The 21,588-nt window shown below is 37.6% G+C and overlaps 1 protein-coding gene across 5 annotated transcripts in view; it reads right to left on the bottom strand.

Moving 5' to 3' along the window:
- The window catches only part of NCKAP1 (NCK associated protein 1), a 107,889-nt gene that overhangs the window by 43,031 nt on the left and 43,270 nt on the right, over positions 1-21,588 (bottom strand). For all 5 annotated transcript variants that reach the window (XM_080668450.1, XM_080668454.1, XM_080668451.1 and 2 more), the window contains 7 exons: positions 20,133-20,289; positions 17,550-17,606; positions 15,578-15,674; positions 15,225-15,331; positions 14,436-14,568; positions 4,328-4,409; positions 2,328-2,386 (listed from right to left, as the gene is read on the bottom strand). In XM_080668450.1, coding sequence (XP_080524576.1) covers positions 2,328-2,386; positions 4,328-4,409; positions 14,436-14,568; positions 15,225-15,331; positions 15,578-15,674; positions 17,550-17,606; positions 20,133-20,289 — 692 coding nt within the window. The remainder of the gene's footprint in view (positions 1-2,327; positions 2,387-4,327; positions 4,410-14,435; positions 14,569-15,224; positions 15,332-15,577; positions 15,675-17,549; positions 17,607-20,132; positions 20,290-21,588) is intronic.

Raw genomic sequence — 21,588 nt, 5'->3', positions numbered from 1 at the left:
AAATGGCTAAGGTGGTCAAAAGGCACAAACTTCCAGTTAAATAAGTCCTTGGGATGTAATGTACAGTATGGTGATCAGAGTTAATAACAGTATATAAGAAGCAGTCCCCCTCCCTTATTCACGATTTCACCTGATGCAGTTTCAGTTACTCATGGTCAACTGTGCTCTGAAAGTATTAAATAGAAAATTCCAGAATTAAACAATTTGTAAGTTTTAAATTGCAAACCATTCTGAGTAGCCTGATGCATTCTCACATCATCCCACTTGGGATGTGAATCATCACTTTGCCTAGTGTACCCACACTGCATAAAATGGTACCTTCCCATTAGTCACTCAGTAGCCTTCTCGGCTATCAGATCAACTGCCACAGTATTGTAGTGCTTGTGTTCAAGTAACTCGCCTAACATCACAGTGCCTTCTTCATTCACTTCATCTTATCACATAGATACTATATCATCTCTCATCACACAAGAAGGGTGAGTACAGTACAATACAGAGACGACATTCACATAACTATTACAGTTATAACTGCTATATTTTATAATTATTGTTGTCAATCTCTTATTGTGCCTAATTTTATGTTATTAAACTTTATTATAGGTTTTTACGTATAGGAAAAAACAGTACATATAGGGTACTATCCATGGTTTCAAGCATCCACTGGGAGTCTTGGAACATATCCCCTTCAGATAAGGGGACTACTATATTATATATTTGAAAGTTGCTAAGACAGTAGATCTCAAAAAGTTTCATCACAAGAAAAATAAGTTGGTAACTATGTGTAGTGATAGATGTTAACTAGACTTAGTGTGATCATTTCCCAATATATAAATATATTGAATCATTACTGTAAACCTGAAACTAATGTAATGTTATGTCAATTAACCTATCTAATAAAAGAGTAATATGCAAATTAACCCTCACTCTGCTACACCCACCAGCCACGCCCACCAGCCAATCAGAGTGAATATGCAAATAAACCCAACCAAGATGGGTACGGCCACAGAGAGCAGGAGGGAGGCTTGGGTTTCCCTGGCAATGGAGGAAGCCAAGCTTTCTGCCTGCCCTTGCCCGCCCAGGCCTCCGCTTAAGGCTACAAAGTTTCAATTATAGAAGATACATGAATCCAAAAAAAAATGGCTGCCGCCACGGAGCAAGCAGAAGGCTTGGCTCCGCTCCAGGCTACAAAGTTTCAATTGTAGAAGATAAATAAACCCCAGATACCAGGGCCTCCGCTTGGATCGCCAGGGGGCGTGGCCGGCCTGCAAACCACCATAGGCCCCTCTCCCAGGCTGCCCCACATCCCAAGGGAACCCCCACCCTGATCCGGGACACCCTTCAGAGCAAACCAGCTGGCCCCCACCCGTGCACCAGGCCTCTATCCTATCTAATAAAAGAGTAATATGCAGATTGGCCATCACTCCAACACACAAGATGGCTGCCCCCATGTGGTCAAAGATGGCTGCCCCCATGTAGACACAAGATGGCCACCACAAGATGGCCAGCAAGGGAGGACATTTGGGAGGAACCAGGCCTGCAAGGGAGGACATTTGGGAGGGACCAGGCCTACAAGGGAGGGCAGTTGTGGGCGATCAGGCCAGCAGGGGAGGGCAGTTGGGAGGGACCAGGCCTGCAAGGGAGGGCAGTTAGGGGTGACCAAGCTGGCAGAGGAGGGAAGTTGGGGGCAACCAGGCCTGCAGGGAAAGGCAGTTGGGGGGGACCCAGGCCTGCAGGGAAAGGCAGTTGGGAGGGACCCAGGCCTGCAGGGGAGAGCAGTTGGGGGTGACCAGGCCTGCAGGGGAGGGCAGTTAGGGGTGACCAGGCCTGCAGGGGAGGGCAGTTAGGGTGACCAGGCCTGCAGGGGAGGGCAGTTAGGGGAAAACAGGCTGGCAGGGGAGTGGTTAGGGGGTGATCAGGCTGGCAGGCAGAAGCGGTTCAGGACAATCAGGAAGGCAGGCAGGCGAGCAGTTGGGAGCCAGCAGTCCTGGATTGTGAGAGGGATGTCCAACTGCCCATTTAAGCCCAATCCCGGTGGGATCGGGCCTAAACGGGCAGTTGGACATCCCTCGATGGGTCCCAGATTGGAGAGGGTGCAGGCTGGGCTGAAGGACACCCCCCTCCCCCGTGCACAAATTTTGTGCACCGGGCCTCTAGTATATCAATAAAAAGTTTCTTCAGTGAGTTAAAGACTATGGTTAGTTATACAAAAGAAGTGTTTTCAGTAGGTATGTAACAATGAATAATTTTTTTCATGTTAAGTAATGTTTTCATGTCAACTAAGATATTCGATAACAGAATGGTAATGAAAACTATTAAGTTATTCTTACCTGTAATCTAAACCAATCTAATCTCATTCCTCTGAAATCAAACACTTCCCCATCTTCAACTATAATAAAAGAAAAAAGTTTATAAAGCAAATTAATATTTTCACAAATCTATAATCCCATTTCAAATTATAAGAGCTAAGACAATTCCACTTCTGGGTGTATACACAACATAATTAAAAGCAGGGTGCTGAAGAGATATATTTGTACATCTATGCTCATAGCAGTATTATTCACAATAGCCAAAAAAGTGGAAGCAACCTTATATCCATCAACGGATAAATGGATAAAAAAAATACTGTCTGATTCTGGAGTAGTCAAACTCATAGAAGCAGAAAGTATGGTGGATGCCAGGGGCTGGGAGAAGAGGAAATGGGGAGTTGCTATGTAATAGCTATAGAGTTGCAGTTTTGCAAGATGAAAAAGTTCTGGAAATTGGTTTCACAACCATGTGAATATACTTAACACTATCAAATTGTACACTTAAAAATAGTAAGATAGTAAATTTCATGTTATGTCTATTTACCACAATTAAAAAGTAAAAATAATTTAATAGCTAAGTCAGTGAAATAATTTTCAAGTCCTATAAAGATGATGTTAAAGGAGACAGTTATGCTAAGAAAAGTGTAAAACAGACTTTTCTCCTAAACTCTTAACTCTCAGTGTGCTTACATGTCAATTTGAAGGAGCTAGAATAGAGCTCACAGAATCCAGTAAACAGACTTTGTATGGCAATTTGGATATGCCAAAGAAAAGCCATAAGTGCATCCTTTAAGTCAGTGGTCGGCAAACTGCGGCTCGCAAGCCACATGCAGTTCGCGAGCCGCTGCTCTGTTGACTAATGAGTTTGCCGACCACTGCTTTAAGTGAAAAGGTGAGTACAGCAGTATAAGATATTTTGAGAGACAAACCACACTCACATAACTTTTATTAAAGTATGTTATAATTGTTCTATTTTATTATTAGTTGTTGTTAATCTCTTAGTGTGCATAATATTTAAATTAAACATCACAGGTATGTATGCATAGAAAAAAAACACAGTACAGTTAATCTTTAAATAACAGTGGTTTGAACTGCACTGGTCCATTTACATGAATGTATTTTCTCTTCCTTGTAATTTTTTTTTTGTAATTCTTACCCAAAGATATGTTTTTTTATTGATTTTAGAGAGAGAGGGAGGAAGGGAAAGAGAGAGAAACATCAATGTGAGAAACATTAATCAGCTGCCTTACATATGCACCCCCTTACACTCCCCAACTGGGGATGGAACCCGCACCTGGGCATGTGCCCCGACTGGTAATTGAACCTGCGACCCTTCAGTGCACAGTGGCTCCAACCAAATGAGCCACATGGGCCAGGGCACAATTTTCTTAATAACATTTTCTTTTCTCCAGCTTTCTTTAAGAATATAGTATAGCCCGGCCGGCATGGCTCAGTGGTTGAGCATCGATCTATGAACCAGGAGGTCACAGTCGAATTCCCAGTCAGGGCACATGCCCGGGTTGTGGGCTCAATCCCCAATGTGTGCAGTGCAGAAGGCAGCCAATGATTCTCTCTCATCATTGCTGTTTCTTTCTCTCCCTCTCCCTTCCTCTCTGAAATCAATAAAAATATATTTTAAAAAAAGAATATAGTATATTATACATATAACATATAATATATGTGTTAATCAACTATTTATGTTATTGGTAAGGTTCTGGTCAATAGTAGGCTATCAGTAGTTAAGTTTTTGTGGAGTCAAAAGTTCCAACTGTGCAGGGGGCCAGCTCCCCTAACCTCTGTGTTGTTCAAGAGTCAACTGTATATATAAGGTTTAGTATGATCTATGGTTTCAGGCATCCACTGGGAGTTTTGGCACATAACCCCTGAAGATAAGGGGGGATGGACTACTTTATGTCCAAAAAAGTAAGTGATTAAATATTAACGGTCAAATCTTTCCCTTAATAATAAAATTTGAAAACCTACTGAGAAGAAAATGTGTTTTTACTTAAAAGATTTATTACCTTGCTTTACACTTAGGGAAGTCATAGTATTAACAAAAGAAGACATGATGATTGATTCATCTTCAGGGCAAACAGAAAGATTCTGAAAAGAAACAAAAAAATAATGTTAAAATCATCTAGTTAGAAAACAATCTATAGGTTCATCAACAGGTGGATGAATAAACAAACTGGTATATCCACACTATGGAATATTTTTCAGCAATAAACAAGGACAAAATGTTGATACATATAATAAAAGGGATGAATCTCAAAAACATTGTGCTAATTGAAAGAAAACAAAAACAGCCATAGCCAGTTTGGCTCAGTAGATAGAATGGCAGTCTGTGGGTTTGATTCCGGTCAAGGGCACATGCCTCGGTTGTAGGTTCGATCCCCAGTCCAGGTTGGCCCGTGTGTGGGGAGGCAACCAATGTATGTGTCTCTCACATAGAAGTTTCTCTCTCTCTCCCCACCCACTTCCACTCTCTATAAAAATCAATGGAAAAATAGCCTCGGGTGATGTTTAATTTAAATATTATGCACAGTAAGAGATTAACATCTAAATAAAGATTTTTTTTAAGTGAAATTATATTAAGGAAAAAGAAAGAAATCATAAATTAGCCCTGCCCAAGGTGATACACTAATTTCCTGTTGATTAAAAGTCCCCCATTTCTGCCTGGCCAGTGTGGCTCAGTGGTTGAGCATCAAGCCATGAACCAGGAGGTCAAGGTTTGATTCCCATCAGGGCACATGCCCGAATTGCAGGCTCAATCCCCAGTAGGGGCAGTGCAGAAGGTGGCTCATCAATGATTCTCTGATGTTTCTATCCCTCTCTATCACTCCCTTCCTCTCTCTGAAATCAATAAAAATATATTATTAAAAAAAAAAAAAAAGTTAGCCCTGTCAAAGCAGCTCAGTTGGTTGGAGCATCATCCCATACACCGAAAAGTCAGGGTACATATGGGAAGCAACCAATGGATGTTTCTCTCTCTCTCTCTCTCTCTCTCTCTCTCTCTCTCTCTCTCACTCTATTTCCCCCCCACCCCCACCCTACCTTTCTCTCTAACAACAACAACAAAAAAGTTACATGGTATATGATTCTATTTATATCATTTTTTAAAGGTAAAAAGTGACCAAAAGTAGATGAGTGCTTGTCGAGTCGAAGAGGAAATCAACTACATAGGTGCACAAGAAAACTTTTATGTATTAGAAATGTTCCACATCTTGACTGTTGTGGTGGTTACATGAATGCATACATAACTGCCAAAATTCAAACCATACACTAAAAATTGGTGATTTTTTTTTATTAAATGTAAATTATACCTCAACAAAATTAGGACCAAAAAAAAAATCCCTCTCAAACTGGCTAAAAAAAATGAAAATTTGACAGACTGCATCTGAAATAGGTAATAAATTTTTTAAAAAGTGGGTGCTTAGCTCACGAACAGCATAAATAATTGTCAAGACATTAAGACCTACACAACAATGTGAATGTATATAATGTCACTATACTGTATACTTAAAAATGGTTAAGATGATAAATTTTATGTATGTTTTACAATAAAAGTAATTTAACACCTATTACAATGAGCTATATTAACAGGTTGCTCTTAATTCTAAATTTAAATTCCAGCAAACTGTTAAACACACCATATTTGGACTTTACAAAAGAAGAGGTGGTAAAAAGCTCAGGTGTCGAGCTAAGACACTACTTCAAATACTGGCTCTGTTACTTATGATTGTGCAATAATGAGCAAGTTGCATAAGGTCTTTTTTTTTTTTTCAAATAATGATAACTATATCTACTCCCACAAAGTTGTACTACAAATGTAATAAAATAAACTATCAATAATTTGACAATTATTAGTATAATTTTACTACTACTATGACAATATTTTCAGAAAAAATAAGAGATTGTATTAGCATACAGTTTACATAAAAAGGCACCAAAAATATGGAATGACTTTAAAATGTTAACACTATAACATAAATCTGTAAAATGTATTAATAAGCATCCAACTAACCACAGCAAATTTCGAAATGACATGAGACCAGGAGTCTGGTTTACTTTTTAGATTGTGACAGCATGACAGCCTCTGCTTTACACAATAAGTAATAGTTATTTGAATAAAATTGTAGCAAACAGTAGCACACAAGGTTTAGATAAAATCAGCTTTTCTAGTCTTTTTTAATGGACGTTCTAGAAAAAAAAGCATCTGAGCTCCATCTAGTGGATAAAAAAGAAATACACTAGCTTATGAAAACAGAAGCTGTGTATAATTAAGTGTAAACAATTACATGACGTTTTTCTTATTTGGATTTTTAAGTAGGTTTCAAAAATATTAGGATTTCAAAGTATGGTTATTTCACTGTAAAACCAGTAACTGTAGAGTCTTAATACAGTCTTAATATTAGTCTTAATATATATTCTTCCTTTATACTATATGTTACCTTACAGTAGTTTTTAGATACTGATGATTTTATAAAATGAAGCAAAATAAGATACTATTTTCCCTACAGTCAATTAGAAATAAAAATAAATTTATAATAAGATAAAAAAGACCAAATAAAGAAATTATGGAAAGCCAAACAAACAAAAAACCTAGGATAAAAATCAATTGAAAAAAATTAGGACATTTAAATTAGGACATCTAGATAAAAAAAATTTTATTGGCCATCCTCTAATACACTATGCAGAAAGATTTATCTTCTACTTTTCCTCTAATACTTAGTTATCAATTATATGTCTCCATTATCTTTTATCTCCACAGCCACTGTCCAAGTTCAAGTTCTCATCAGCTCTCATCCGGCCTACTGCAATTTTTCTTCTACTCCCTCTGCCTATTCCCTTGGCCCCCAGTAACCCACCAACCACACTGATCCAGGGTAATCTTTGTAAGTAGTAAATCTGATTTATAACTAACTTCCTCTTTTGCAAGGCCCTGTATAATTTCGTTACTGTACACATCTATTGCAAGATAAAGAAACATGCCCTGCATTGCATTCATTCTCTTTGTACACACTTAAACAAAATGCCTACCACACTAAACTACAACAAAATATGTTCTTCCCGAAGATGGCGACCAGCAGGAAGGTAGGGAGGGAGAGTGTGTGAGAGAGTGAGGGAGCAATAGAAGTGTGTGTGGACGTGTGTGCGTGGTGTGTGTGAATGAAATAGGGACAGTTAGACCCTGCAGTTCTTCCAGGGGGCTGCCAATCCAGGCAGTCTTAGACGACAAAACCCCGCGGCCGCCGCAAACACTCCGGGGAGAACACCAGCGGCACAGAGACCACGCCATCTTGAAGAACAGAACTGCTTGAGACTAGGATCGTAGCCTCGCCACCACCCAGTCTGGTCTCGGCAGCAAACCAGGACCCTACAGCCGCTCTGTTAGAAGACCTGCCACCACAGCTGCAGACCCAGGGACACCAGGACTCCAGGCACCCGGCCGAAGATTTCTGTGAGTCACAAAGCCAATCCCCCTCCCCCACCGCCCCCGTGGCAGCAACATAGAAACTACCAGACCCCAGCCTCAAAATAAGGCTTTCTGCACACACAAAGGAGTGGCGACTCTGCCTGACTTGGAGCCTTGGTGTCAGACACGGGAAGTTTGTTTCCTGCGACTAGTCTCCGCGCCCAGGCAGGGAGACTGAGCGGAATTCGAGCCTAGCCACTCATCCCTAGGGAGGTGGTCTTCTGCAACCAGATCCCGCGCCCATGCAGGGCAGGGAAACAGCGCTGAACTTGAGCCCAGACTTGTGAACTCGGGGAATTTGTTTCCCGTGACTCGTCTCCACGCCCAGGAAGGAAGGCAGTCCTGAATTTCGGCATAGGTGCACAACCTTCGGGAGATTGTCTTCTGCGAACAGATCCTACGCCCACGCAGGGAGACAGTACTGAATTTGAGCCTGGGGGGTGCAAACCCGGGGAGTTTGTTTCTCATGACCAGCCCCTGCACTTTAGCAGAGAGGCTGCGGTGAATTTGAACCTGGATGTGTGGTCTCGGGGAGTTTGTTCCCCACGACCAGACCCTGTGCCCACACAGGAAGGCAGCGCTGAATTTGAGCCTGGGTACATGGACACAGGGAGTTTGTTTTCCACAGTGGCACACCCACATGACCAGACCCCACACCCACACTAAGAGGCAGAGCCACCTGACTTTGATTCAGGGCAAGCACACACAGAAGGCTGTTTACTGCAGGGCAGAAGTGGACCTCCTGCCAACACAGTGCAACTGAGCAACCTGGTCTCCTGGGCAGATCGGGGACCCTGAATCTCCACACAAGAGGCAGCATTGACCACCAGTGACTAGACTCCGTTCCTCATTACATGCACCTTAGATCCCTGATTCCCAGTACATCACACTAAGAGCCAGTGACTCCAATTCTTGGCGCATGTGCACACAGGGACCTGATTCTCAGTGTGAGGTAGCTCCAAGAAACAGAGACTCTGATACTCGATTCTCGGCATGGATACAGGGAGCCTCTGACTCCTGACACGCAATAAGAGACTTTGATTTTTGGTACACGCCAGTGGGTTCTCTGTTTCAACGTGGCACAGGCAGGGTCCCTGATTCTAGGTGCACACACAAAGCCACACTAAGCGCCTGTGACTCTGACCCAGGGCGAGCGTGGCTCCCACCAACCCACAGCAACCGCACGTCTTGGTATCAGAGCTCCTCAGTGACACTTGGGGGGTGCAAAACTCCCACTGCACACGGTCCAGGCTCCCGCAACTCGACATCTGAACCTTCTGGTGATAGTCAGAATGGGGAGACAACGAAGCAATCCCCAGAAGAAAGAAAAGGAGGAATCACCAAGTAAGGAAATAAGTGAAACGGAAGCATGCAACATGACAGAAAAAGAATTTAGAGTAATGGTCATACAATTCATACACCAGATGGACGAGAAAATCAACAACCTATGTAAAAATCAGGAAGAAATGAAAAATGATATAGCTACAATCAAAAACACCATGGAAGGCTTCAACAGCAGACTAGAAGAAGCAGAGAACTGAATCAGCGAGTTAGAAGATCACGTACAGAAACAAGCCCAATCTGAACAGCAACTAGAGAAAAAAATAAAAAAGCAGGAGGAGAGCCTAAGGGAGCTTTGGGACAATGCAAAACAAAATAACATACATATAATAGAGCTGCCAGAAGGACAAGAAGAGGAGCAAGGATTAGAAAATTTATTTGAAGAATAATGACAGAAAACTTCCCTGATATGGGGAAGAAAAAAGTTACTCAAGTACAAAGAGTCCCAAGCAAGAAGAATCCCAAAAGACCCACACCAAGACACGCCATAATTACAATGGCAAATGTTATCGACAAAGAGAGAATCTTAAAGGCTGCAAGAGAGAGACAGAGAGTTACCTACAAAGGATCCCCCATCAGATTATCAAATGATTTCTCAACAGAAACACATCAAGCTAGAAGGGAATGGAAGGAGATATACAAAGTGATATAAAGCAAGGGACTCAATCCAAGAATACTCTATCCAGCAAGACTATCAATCAAAATTGAAGGGGAAATCAGGAGCTTCACAGACAAAAAAAAGGCTAAGGGAATTTATCAATACCAAACCAGCAATGCAAGAAATACTAAAGGGAATGCTGTAAAAAGAAGAAACAAAAAGGTAAGAAGGAACACAGCCTCAAAAAATAAAAATGGCTATAAACAATACCTTTCAAAAATAACTTTAAACGTAAACAGACTAAATCAGGGGTGGGCAAACTTTTTGACTCGAGGGCCACAATGGGTTCTTAAACTGGACCGGAGGGCCGGAACAAAAGCATGGATGGAGTGTTTGTGTGAACTAATATAAATTCAAAGTAAAGGAGCGGAGGGGAGAGCAAGAGAACCGGATAGAACATCCGGATCCGGCCCGCGGGCCGTAGTTTGCCAACGGCTAGACTAAATGCTCCAATCAAAAGACATCGAGTGGCTGAATGGATAAAAAAACATGACCCATATATATGCTGTCTACAAGAGACCCACCTCTGAACAAGGGACTCACACAGACTGAAAGTGAAGGGATGGAAAAATATCTTTCAGGCAAATGGAAATGAAAAAAAAGCTGGGGTAGCAATACTTATATCTGAAAAAATAGACCTCAAAGTGAAGGCCATAACAAGAGATAAGGAAGGCCACTTCATAATACTAAAGGGATCGTTACAACAAGAGGATATAACCCTGGTAAACATATATGAACCCAATGCAGGAGCACCCAAATACATAAAAAATCTCCTGGAAGATATCAAGAGAGAGATAGACAACAATACAATCATAGTAGGGGACTTTATTACACCACTGACATTACTGGATAAATCCTCTAGACAAAAAATCAGCAAAGAAACAACAATCCTAAATGACTCACTAGATCAGATGGACTTAATTGACATAATTAGAACATTTCACCCCAAAGCTGCAAAATATACGTTCTTCTCAAGTGCACATGGGACATTTTCAAAAGCAGACCACATACTGGGTCACAAGCAAAGTCTCCCCAAATTCAAGAAGATTGAAATCATACCAAGCATCTTTTCAGACCACAAAGGCATAATATTAGAAATAAACTACAATAAAAACAATCCAAAACACTCAAACACTTGGAAGCTGAATAGCATGTTATTAAATATTGATTGGGTTACCAATGAGATCAAAGAAAAAATTAAAAACATTCTGGAAACTAATGACAATAAAAACACAACAATCCAAAACCTATGGGACACAATGAAACGAGTCCTGAGAGGAAAGTTTATAGCTCTACAGGCCTACCTCAAAAAAACAAGAAAAAATGGTAGTAAATCATCTAACCCTACAACTCAAAGAATTAGAAAGAGAGCAATAAGAAAAGCCCAGAGTGAGCAGAAGGAAGGAGATAAAGATCAGAGCAGAAATGAATGACATAGAGACCAAAAAAACAATAAAAAAGATCAATGAAACCAAGAGTTGGTTCTTTGAAAGGATAAACAAGATTAATGAACCTCTAGCCAGGCTCACCAAGAAGCAAAGAGAAAGGACCCAAATAAACAAAATCAGAAATGAGAGAGGCAAAATAACAACAGACCCCTCAGAAATACAAAGGATTGTTAAAAAATATTATGAACAACTCTATTCCAACAAACTGGACAACCTGGAGAAAATGGACATATTCCTAGAAAAATACAACCTTCCAAAACTCAATCAGGAAGATTCTAAAAATCTCAATAGGCCAATAACTATGGAAGAAATTGAAGCAGTCATCAAAAAGCTTCCAGCAAACAAAAGCCCAGGCCCAGACGGCTTCACAGGAGAGTTATACCAAACTTTCAAGGAAGAACTAAAACCTATCCTCCTCAGACTATTTCAAAAAATTCAAGAGGAAGGAACACTTCCAAACTCATTCTATGAAGCCAGCATCACCCTAATACCAAAACCAGATAAAGACAACACAATGAAAGAGAATTACAGGCCAATATCCCTCATGAACATAGATGCCAAAAATCCTCAACAAAATCCTAGCAAATCGGATCCAGCACTACATCAGAAAGATCATACACCATAACCAAGCAGGATTTATACCAGGGATGCAAGGATGGTACAATATCCGCAAATCAATAAATGTGATACATCACATAAACAAGTTGAGCGAGAAAAATCACATAATCATATCAATTGATGCAGAAAAAGCATTTGACAAAATCCACCACCCTTTCTTGATAAAAACTCTCAGCAAGGTGGGAATAGAAGGATCATACCTCAACATCATAAAAGCCATATATGATAAACCCACAGCCAGCATCACACTCAATGGACAAAAACTAAAACCATTTTCCCTAAGAACAGGAAGAAGACAGGGATGCCCTCTCTCACTATTCCTGTTCAACATAGTACTGGAAGTACTAGCCATTGCTATCAGACAAGAAGAAGGAATAAAAGGCATCCAAATTGGAAAAGAAGAAGTAAAACTGTCCTTATTTGCAGATGACATGATACTGTACATAGAAAACCCTAAAGACTCCATCAAAAAAATTATTAGACTTAATAAATGAATTCAGCAAGGTAGCAGGATACAAAATTAATGCCAAGAAATCTATGGCATTTCTATACACCAATAGTGAACTTACAGAAAGAGAGACTAAAAAAGCAATCCCATTTACCATCACAACAAAACAATTAAGATACCTAGGAATAAACTTAACTAAAGAGGTAAAAGACCTATATTCGGAAAACTACAGGACACTGAAAAAAGAGATAGAGGAAGAATAAACAGATGGAAGAACATACCGTGTTCATGGATTGGTAGAATCAACATCATCAAAATGTCCATTCTACCCAAAGCAATCTATAGATTCAATGCAATCCCCATTAAAATACCAACGGCATATTTCACAGACCTAGAACGAACTCTCCAAAAATTCATCTGGAATAAAAAAAGATCCCGAATAGCTGCAGCAATCCTGAGAAAGAAGAACAAAGTAGGTGGAATCTCAATACCAGATTATCAAGCTGTATTACAAAGCCACTGTTCTCAAAACAGCCTGGTACTGGCACAAGAACAGACATATAGATCAATGGAATAGAATAGAGAACCCAGAAATCAACCCAAACCACTATGACCAATTAATATTTGACAAAGGAGGCATGAACATACAATGGAGTCAAGATAGTCTCTTCAACAAATGGTGTTGGGAAAATTGGACAGATACATGCAAAAAAATGAAACTAGAACACCAACTTACACCATACACAAAAATAAACTCAAAATGGATAAAGGACTTAAACATAAGACGGGAAACCATAAAAATACTAGAGGAATCCACAGGCAGAGAAATCTCAGACATATGCCAAAGCAATTTCTTCACTGATACCACTCCTAGGGCAATGGAAAATAAAAAGAAAATAAACAAATGGGACTACATCAAAATAAAAAGCTTTTGCACAGCAAAAGAAACCATCAACAAAACAACAAGAAACCCCACTGTATGGGAGAATGTATGTGCAAATGTTATCACTGATAAAGGTTTAATCTCCAACATTTACAGGGAACTCATACAACTTAACAAAAGGAAGATAAACAATCCAATCAAGAAATAGGCAACGGACCTAAATAGAAACTTTTCGAAAGAAGACAGAAGGAAGGCCAAGAGACATATGAAAACATGCTCGAAGTCACTAATTATCCGAGAGATGCAAATCAAAACGACAATGCGGTACCATCTCACACCTGTCAGAATGGCAATCATCAACAAATCAATAAATGACAAATGTTGGTGAGGATGCGGAGAAAAAGGAACCCTGGTGCACTGCTGGTGGGAATGCAGATTGGTGCAGCCACTGTGGAGAACAGTATGGAGTTTCCTCAAAAAACTGAAAATGGAACTCCCATTTGACCCAGTAATACCACTTCTAGGACTATATCCCAAGAAGCTAGAAACATCAATCAGAAAGGATATATGCACCCCTATGTTCATAGCAGCACAATTTACCATAGCTAAGATTTGGAAACAGCCTAAGTGCCCATCAGCAGATAAATGGATTAAAAAACTGTGGTACATCTACACAATGCAATACTATGGTGCGCTAAAAAAGAAGGAATTCCTACCATTTGCAACAACATAGATGGAACTGGAGAGCATTATGCTAAGTGAAATAAGCCTGTCAGAGAAAGACAAATACGACATGATCTCACTCATTTGTGGTGTATAATAAACAACATAAACTGATGAATGAAAACAGTTCCAGAGACAGAGAAACATCAATCAGACCATCAAATCTCGGAGGGAAGGTAGGGGAGGGTGGGGGTAAACGGGAGAGATCAACCAAAGGACTTGTATGCATGCATATGGGCCTAACCAATGGACACAGACAACAGGGGGGTGAGGGCATGAGTGGAAGGGATGGGGGGATAATGGGGGAAGAAGGACACATATGTAACACCTTAAGCAATAAAGAAATTTAAAAATATATATATGTTCTTCCCTCCAAATGATGATCCTCTTGACAAGATATAACTATAACTTATTTATATTTGTATCTCCACCATGTGGCACAAGATTATATTTTAAATGTTTGTTGAACAAACAAATCAGTTACTAGAAAGAAGGGAAGAAACAAAAGGGAAAATAACATTAGATAATTTTTACCTGCACAAGTTCATTGAGGACTACAGCATCAAAGCCAGAAAGGTACTGCACATAATACCTCTGCATTACAGGTCCGTATTTCCTTACATGTGCTCTAAGCTCTTCCATGTAAAATATCAATTCAGCAATGTGCCTTTTTTTAAAATTCAAGAAAAACATTTCAAAAAATAAATTTATTGTTATCAAGGAAAATGTGAAATGCCTTTGATATTATAAGAAGTTATTTTTAGAAAAATTACTGTTAAACATTTAATGCCATTATGTTTTTAAATTATTTAATATCAATAAAGAAAGCAAAAGAAAAGCTAAGACTAAAAAACTGATAGAGGAAAATCCAAAATGAACATAAATAATCTCATAAATAATCATTTTTAAATCACAAATAAAAGGGACTGGGAAGAAATAAAACTTTTCTTATTTCTCTGTCTCATTTATCTAACTCCTCATTGAGGGATTTGACAAAATTGACAGAAAAACATTTCAAATTACAGACTTGGTTGCAACTCTGTAAGGATTCTTAAATATGAATTCCATAGGAAAGTCACTGGATATAGCCAAAAAACAAGAACTTATGACCACCTAGAGTATTAGGAAACATTAAAAGCCATAATTTTAAACTCAAGTTGACTTTGCATTCTAATTCATATCACCTAATGCTATGTTACAAATATGCATAACAAATATGAAAAGTCCTAAAAAAGTTTTTCAAAATAATTTTACTTCAAAGGCCCCAAATTCCAGTTATAAATCAAAATATACAAAAAAGAGTTTTAATTGTTGCTAACTTACTTATCTATAAAGTCATCTGCACTCTTCTTTGGCATGTTATCTGCATGACGAAGTAGCCAGATAATTTCATCACGGGCAAAGGATAATGCCATAAAGACAAAAAGTGCCTAATTAAAAAAATACAAAAACATTGTTTACTCTCACGCAAAGATTAAAAACAAAACCTATTCATAGTCTTTCTCTAAGTGAAAAGTCATTGCCAAGAATTGATAAAATCAGGTTCAAAAAGACAGCACACGGACAGAAAGATGACCGAAGAGAAGTTGAAAATACGTATCAGGGAAAGCATACATATAAGCAAGAAGTGAGAACAATGTAGAAGGGTGCAGTTGACATAGAATTAAATCAATTACCTTGGGACCTAGCAAGCCAGGTTGATCAGAGAGGACTGTAGCCAATTCTTTCAGTGCAGACCTTAAAAATTTGCGTCTTTCTCTGTGCATTGAACCACTACAGGAAAAGACACTATTATATTCTGTTTCTACTAAAATTATTATTGACAATTAAATAACTTATCATTTTAGGGTCAACATCCAAAGTCTTTTTTTATGAAGCAGAAACCCCTTACAAATATCATCTTCGATGTGCTTGCCATTAAGTGACTTCCCAATTTTACATTTATCCTTGCCTTTCTTGTGCTGCTTTTTGTAACCATGTTTGGTCTATTATTCTTCACCTATCAAAATACTACATCCAGCCGAAACCGGTTTGGCTCAGTGGATAGAGTGTCGGCCTGCGGACTGAAGGGTCCCGGGTTCGAATCCGGTCAAGGGCATGTACCTTGGTTGCGGGCACATCCCCAGTGGGAGGTGTGCAGGAGGCAGCTGATCGATGTTTCTCTCTCATCGATGTTTCTAGCTCTCTATCCCTCTCCCTTCCTCTCTGTAAAATATCAATAAAATATATTAAAAAAAAAAAATACTACATCCAAACTTCAAGACCAATCCTGCAAGAAGCATTTCCCAATATCCAGGTGTCTATTTCTGAGTAATTTCTGAAATTTTAGTACCAAGTAGCCTAAGCATTTTATAAACAGGACTATGAAATCCTCAAAAGCAATTACTGTCCTCCTATATACATTTTTGTCACCCCTACATAGAAATCAATAAATATAACATAAATATCTAATTTCCCATGTTCTCATTTACTAAGTGTATTCCTATTACATATAAAAAACTGACTAAACAAGAGCTATATTCAATAAAAATATTGGGATGAGATCTATTTGGTCTCTTATTCAAAAAACAGAAAGGCGAAGAAAGAAAAGGATAATCATAAATATTCATATACTAGGTATTTCAATAAAATGCAAAGTAGAAAAAAGTTATTCTCACATATTAACATGGGGAAAAAATCGTAAAATGTTCTAAGTATTCCAACTCGTCATACTATGCAAAATATTCAACGCTTCAAGAAAGTTTTAAAATGTATATAGGTGCAAAAAATAAGTGGACACACACATACACACACAAAATATACACAAAAAAATAAGTATCAGGAATATGCAATACCAGAAATTTAGCTGTGAGACAGATCAGTTTGAAAAGACAGATTAAAATCTCACTCTCTACCTATGTGACCTTATGTTCTATCTCTCTCTGTTTCAGTCATCTATAAAACACAGATAATGAATGACACCTGCCTCAGAAGATACATTTCATAATGCTCAGATATAGAACTTTGTTACAGGATAGTGGCAGGCAGTAAGAGACTTAAAAGATACCTAAAGTAAGTCATTTTTATGGTACTTCCTTAGAGCATTTTCATCACATTGCAAAAATAATTAAGATCTGTCTGCACGAATTCCAAAGTTACTAGAGACTGCGGTTATATACTCATTTCCTGTTGATTATAAGTCCCCCATTTCTGCTCAGCCAATGTTGCTCAGTGGTTGAGCATTGACCCATGAACCAGGAGGTCATGGTTTGATTCCCATCAGGGCACATGCCCAGGTTGCGGGCTCAATCCCCAATACGGGACATGCAGCAGGCAGTCAATCAATGATTCTTTCTCACTGATATTTCTATCTGTCTCTCCCTTTCCCTTCCTCTCTCTGAAATAAGTAAAAACGTATCTTTAATTTTAAAAGTCCTCACTTCTATTACATTTTGCATACCATCAATATGAACTCACTTCAACAAAATGCTTTAAGAAATTCTTCTTGATTAAAAGTACCACAGATAAGATAGAAGTACTGGGGGGTGGGAAAGTAATGGGGGGATGAGGACAAATATGTAATACCTTAACCAATAAAGAAATTAAATAAATAAATAAATAAATAAATAAATAAATAAATAAATAAATAAATAAGATAGAAGTACTTACGCATGTGACACAGCCGCCTCTTTGCATTCTCTTATGTCATTAATACGTTTGTTATAGCTATGTGCAAAAAAAAAAAGTTGGAAACATGTTGATCTTAATCTGAGCAATAAGTTAAAATAATTAAATAAATCAAATACTAAAAGTCGATTAGAACTGACATATTATCAACAAGAAAAATGCCCTCAAACTAGAAATGCATGGAAGGGGTCTACCCATATCTTTCCTAGCCAGCACCTCATGTATCCAGAAAAGGATTCCTGGATAAATTTCATAATATATTAGGTCCAACAATAAAATAAAGTTCACAATGTAGATTTTTACTTTATTAAATATATTCCCTTAAGCTCCAATAGAGACATTAAAATTATACTTCTGATGTAATTAACAGTTGTTTCTAAAAATTTAAAGTGCTGACAAAGCTATTACTTCTGACTTTTTATCACTTCTGACTTGTTATGCTATCTCAAAAGCATTAAAAAAATTCTGAAAGGACATATACTTGTGATCAATACTAAAGATTATTTAGGGATAGGGGCTCTGTGATGGAGAACACTGGGGCAGGAAAGCATTTGATTAAATTAAATGAAACAACACCAACATAAAATAGTTTAAAGGTGCCATCTGAAAAATAAATGCTAATAAATATGTCAACTTCATGAATACTAAAAACAAAAAGTCAAAATTCCTCAAATATTAAAGAAAACCTATCTTCCTGAAAACCTGGCTAAAACAACTTGACCCTAAGAACTTCAACTTCTAAATTAAGAATTCTACGATTTATGTGTTCTCTGAGCATGTGTCCAAAACATACTAATTATATAATCACTGTCCTTTATCATTAATAAGCTTTTATAATTATAGTCTGACTTGTAATTACTATGATAATTCATTTTAAATTAGATTGACCACTCACTATCTAAAAATTAAAACTTTTCAACTTTAAATAGAGATATTTAAATGGTAAATTTATCATTTAAAAAAGCATAACTGAAAGAAAACTCGTTATATGGTGTCACTAAACTTACTTGTATCATTTGTATCATACATAACGTAAGCTCACTCAATATACACAGACTACCTGGTTCTAAATGTTTATATATATGTAAATGATTCTACATCATATTGTCAATATAAGACATTATACAAGTTTCATGATTTGCAATCTGAATGAATTAGAAAATGACAAAGCCCATAATGACAGGGTATTTCTGGGAACTCCAGTGTCTAAAATAAAAGCTGAATTAAGACCTGAAAAGTACATAGGGTACTGTTTCACATAGCATGACTGAGAAACTATTTGCATGAGAATGTCAGTATCACCTTCAGTGACAGAAATCCAAACAGTGGTCACTTGAAAAGGAGGGTGAGTAGAGGTTGACAATACTAACCAGAAAAAAGCATGAGAGAATTTTCTGGATATAATGTTCTATATCTTGATCTAGGGTAATTCATATGCAAATTAATTAAGCTTTGCATCTAAAATTTGTACCTTTCTGTGTGTAAATTTTACCTCAGTAAATTACTGAGGGGCGGGGGCAGATTCCTTCAACCTCTCCAAGATATAGATATAGGAGATAGAGGAAGTTAGGAATGATGCCCAGGATCCTGGATTTTAGTTCACATCCCAGGGTAATTCTTACGCACATTAAAATTTGAGACATATTGGTTAAATTGTGAGTATTAAACATAGCTTTATTTTTTAGTAACTAATAGATGCTTTATGTTTATCTCAATTTAATTAGGGCATTAGTAAATAGGATAAGAAATAAATGTAGTAAATTTAATTTCCACCTGAAACTAACAAGCCCAGAATAACATTTCCAGGGATACCAGGATATTTTAGATTCTCCTAATTTCAAAATATTTCATAATTGCTACCAAGTCTGAGCTCAACTTGGCTTTTATGTATTGGCTACAGAACCTCATGTGGAAAGAAATACAAGCATTAAAAATTTCAAGGAACAAATCTCTGAAAATTATTTACTTTACAGAAAATGAATGTAAATAAGTCATTTGAAATACCTGCCTATTAAAGGGAAACACGATTTCCTATATGCAGCAGTCTGACTTCTGTAATTGTTATAATAAAATATTTGATTGATTCATATACTTTTATAAGTACACTAAATCTAAAATAGCACTTTAAAAAGTTCAAAACCCAGTGTGGTGATTGGGGGGCAAGTGAGGGAAGTGGAAGTGAAAGAGGGCATAGAGGGGATTAATGGTGATGGAAACCATTTTTTTAAAAGTTCTTAACTCTAAAATGTATATAGTGTTTTTTTAGTACTCTTTTCGTCTAAAACCATATTATGATTTGCAAAAGAGGACATACCTTCTTTCTCCTAGAACACAAGTTTTAAAAGGGCAGGAATACTAGGTATTTTAACCTGTGAAGTTACTTGTAAAAAATATGAATAGTACCATATCAGGATGATTATTAAAAACAACTTGCTTGTGACTGGTAAGATGGTACAGGCAATATTTTCTTGCATGATATGACCCTTCTCTATCCCCAAAACTTCAATGAAGATAATCCACTCACTATCCTTATCCAAAAAGACAAAAACATTGAAGATGCCATACCCTCGTATGTTTACAAATAAGTCTTCTGCAGCTTTGTGAATGTGGAAAACTTCATCCCGAAAGAGAGAGAGGCAAGAGCTACTTTGAAGAGCTAGCTTCCAAAGATTCAGTGCTGTTGCATCAGTATTGAGGATCCCATGGCACAAAATAAAGCCAACTTTAAAAAAAAAGAAAAGTAAATAGAAATGTAAAAATTTTCCAAAGTTAAGTTCTTTCAGTTACAAAATAGCTTTTCAAAAATTCAGAAAAGTAAACACAATCACTAAATTAAGGCTTTTAAGTGACCGGTAATAATTCATATACATACAAGATGGCAATAATATTGCTCTTTCAATAATTTTCTGTATTCTGCAAAATTAATTCTTTGAACCCAGACTGACAAAAAGGGGTGGGAGGGGGGAAGAACATCACTTCTAGGTTGTGAAGAAAGTCCTTTTAATGAATGACTAAAAGACGTTTTCAGAAATACTTATAAAATATTTTAAGCCAGCCCTAGCTGGTTTGGCTCAGTGGATAAAACATCAACCTGCAGACTGAAGGGTCTGGGTTTGATTCTGGTCAAGGGCACATGCCTGGGTTGCAGGCTCAATCCCCAGTACCGGCCGTGCACAAGGCAGCCGATCAATGATACTCTCTCGTCATTGATGTTTCTCTCTCTCTCTCTCTCCCCATCTCCCTTCATCTCTGAAATCAATAAAAATATATTTTTTAAAAATAATAAATGAAATAAAATATTTTAAGCCTGAGATCAGATAGTAATTAAGGCAAAATAATCATCACAGTTGTTGCAATTAATGAAAAATAAAGCTAATCTACTTTTCTAAATCACCAAAATAAATGAAATAGCATCTTGCATTTTCATAGCAATTTATAGTTTATTAAATAAATTTTTTCACACATTTTCTCATGTGATCCTGTGGAGTAGATAGAGCAGGTAAGTATTCTTTTATAGTTGAAGAAATGAATGATTAATGACTTGACTGAAGTTATACTATTAAATTAGAGCTAGACTTAGCCTTAAGTATTTACCCTTAAAATTCTTTCAATATATTATGCTGCTCTCTATTATATGAATTCAAATAGCTTTCACCCTTTATTATCTACTTTGGAAATCCTACACAAAGGTATAATAATCCTATATATGTTTGTTGATGTCCTTTCTAGCCCTCTATAATAGGCCATAAACCCTCTACTTTCATTCATCCAACCCTTACTCAATGCCTACTGGCCAGTTACAAATCAACCCTGTTTTCTGTGAGATTTCCCTACAATTCTTAATAGTCACTCCCTTCTTTAAACTCTTGAATTACTAACACATAACTTGCCATTTACCTTTTTATTCTTAGTTCAACCATCCTTTAAAAGTGCCACTACACAAGCAAGCTAGCTCTTTAAATAGCCATTTACTAGTATTGTAGAGTCTGTACAAATAGAAGTATATTTAACTTCCTTGGAT

This window comes from Plecotus auritus, assembly GCF_963455305.1.
Source record: "Plecotus auritus genome assembly, chromosome: 5".
Taxonomy (NCBI): domain Eukaryota; kingdom Metazoa; phylum Chordata; class Mammalia; order Chiroptera; family Vespertilionidae; genus Plecotus; species Plecotus auritus.
Note: the sequence above shows the minus strand (reverse complement) of the source record. Positions and strands in the feature narration are given on the sequence as shown.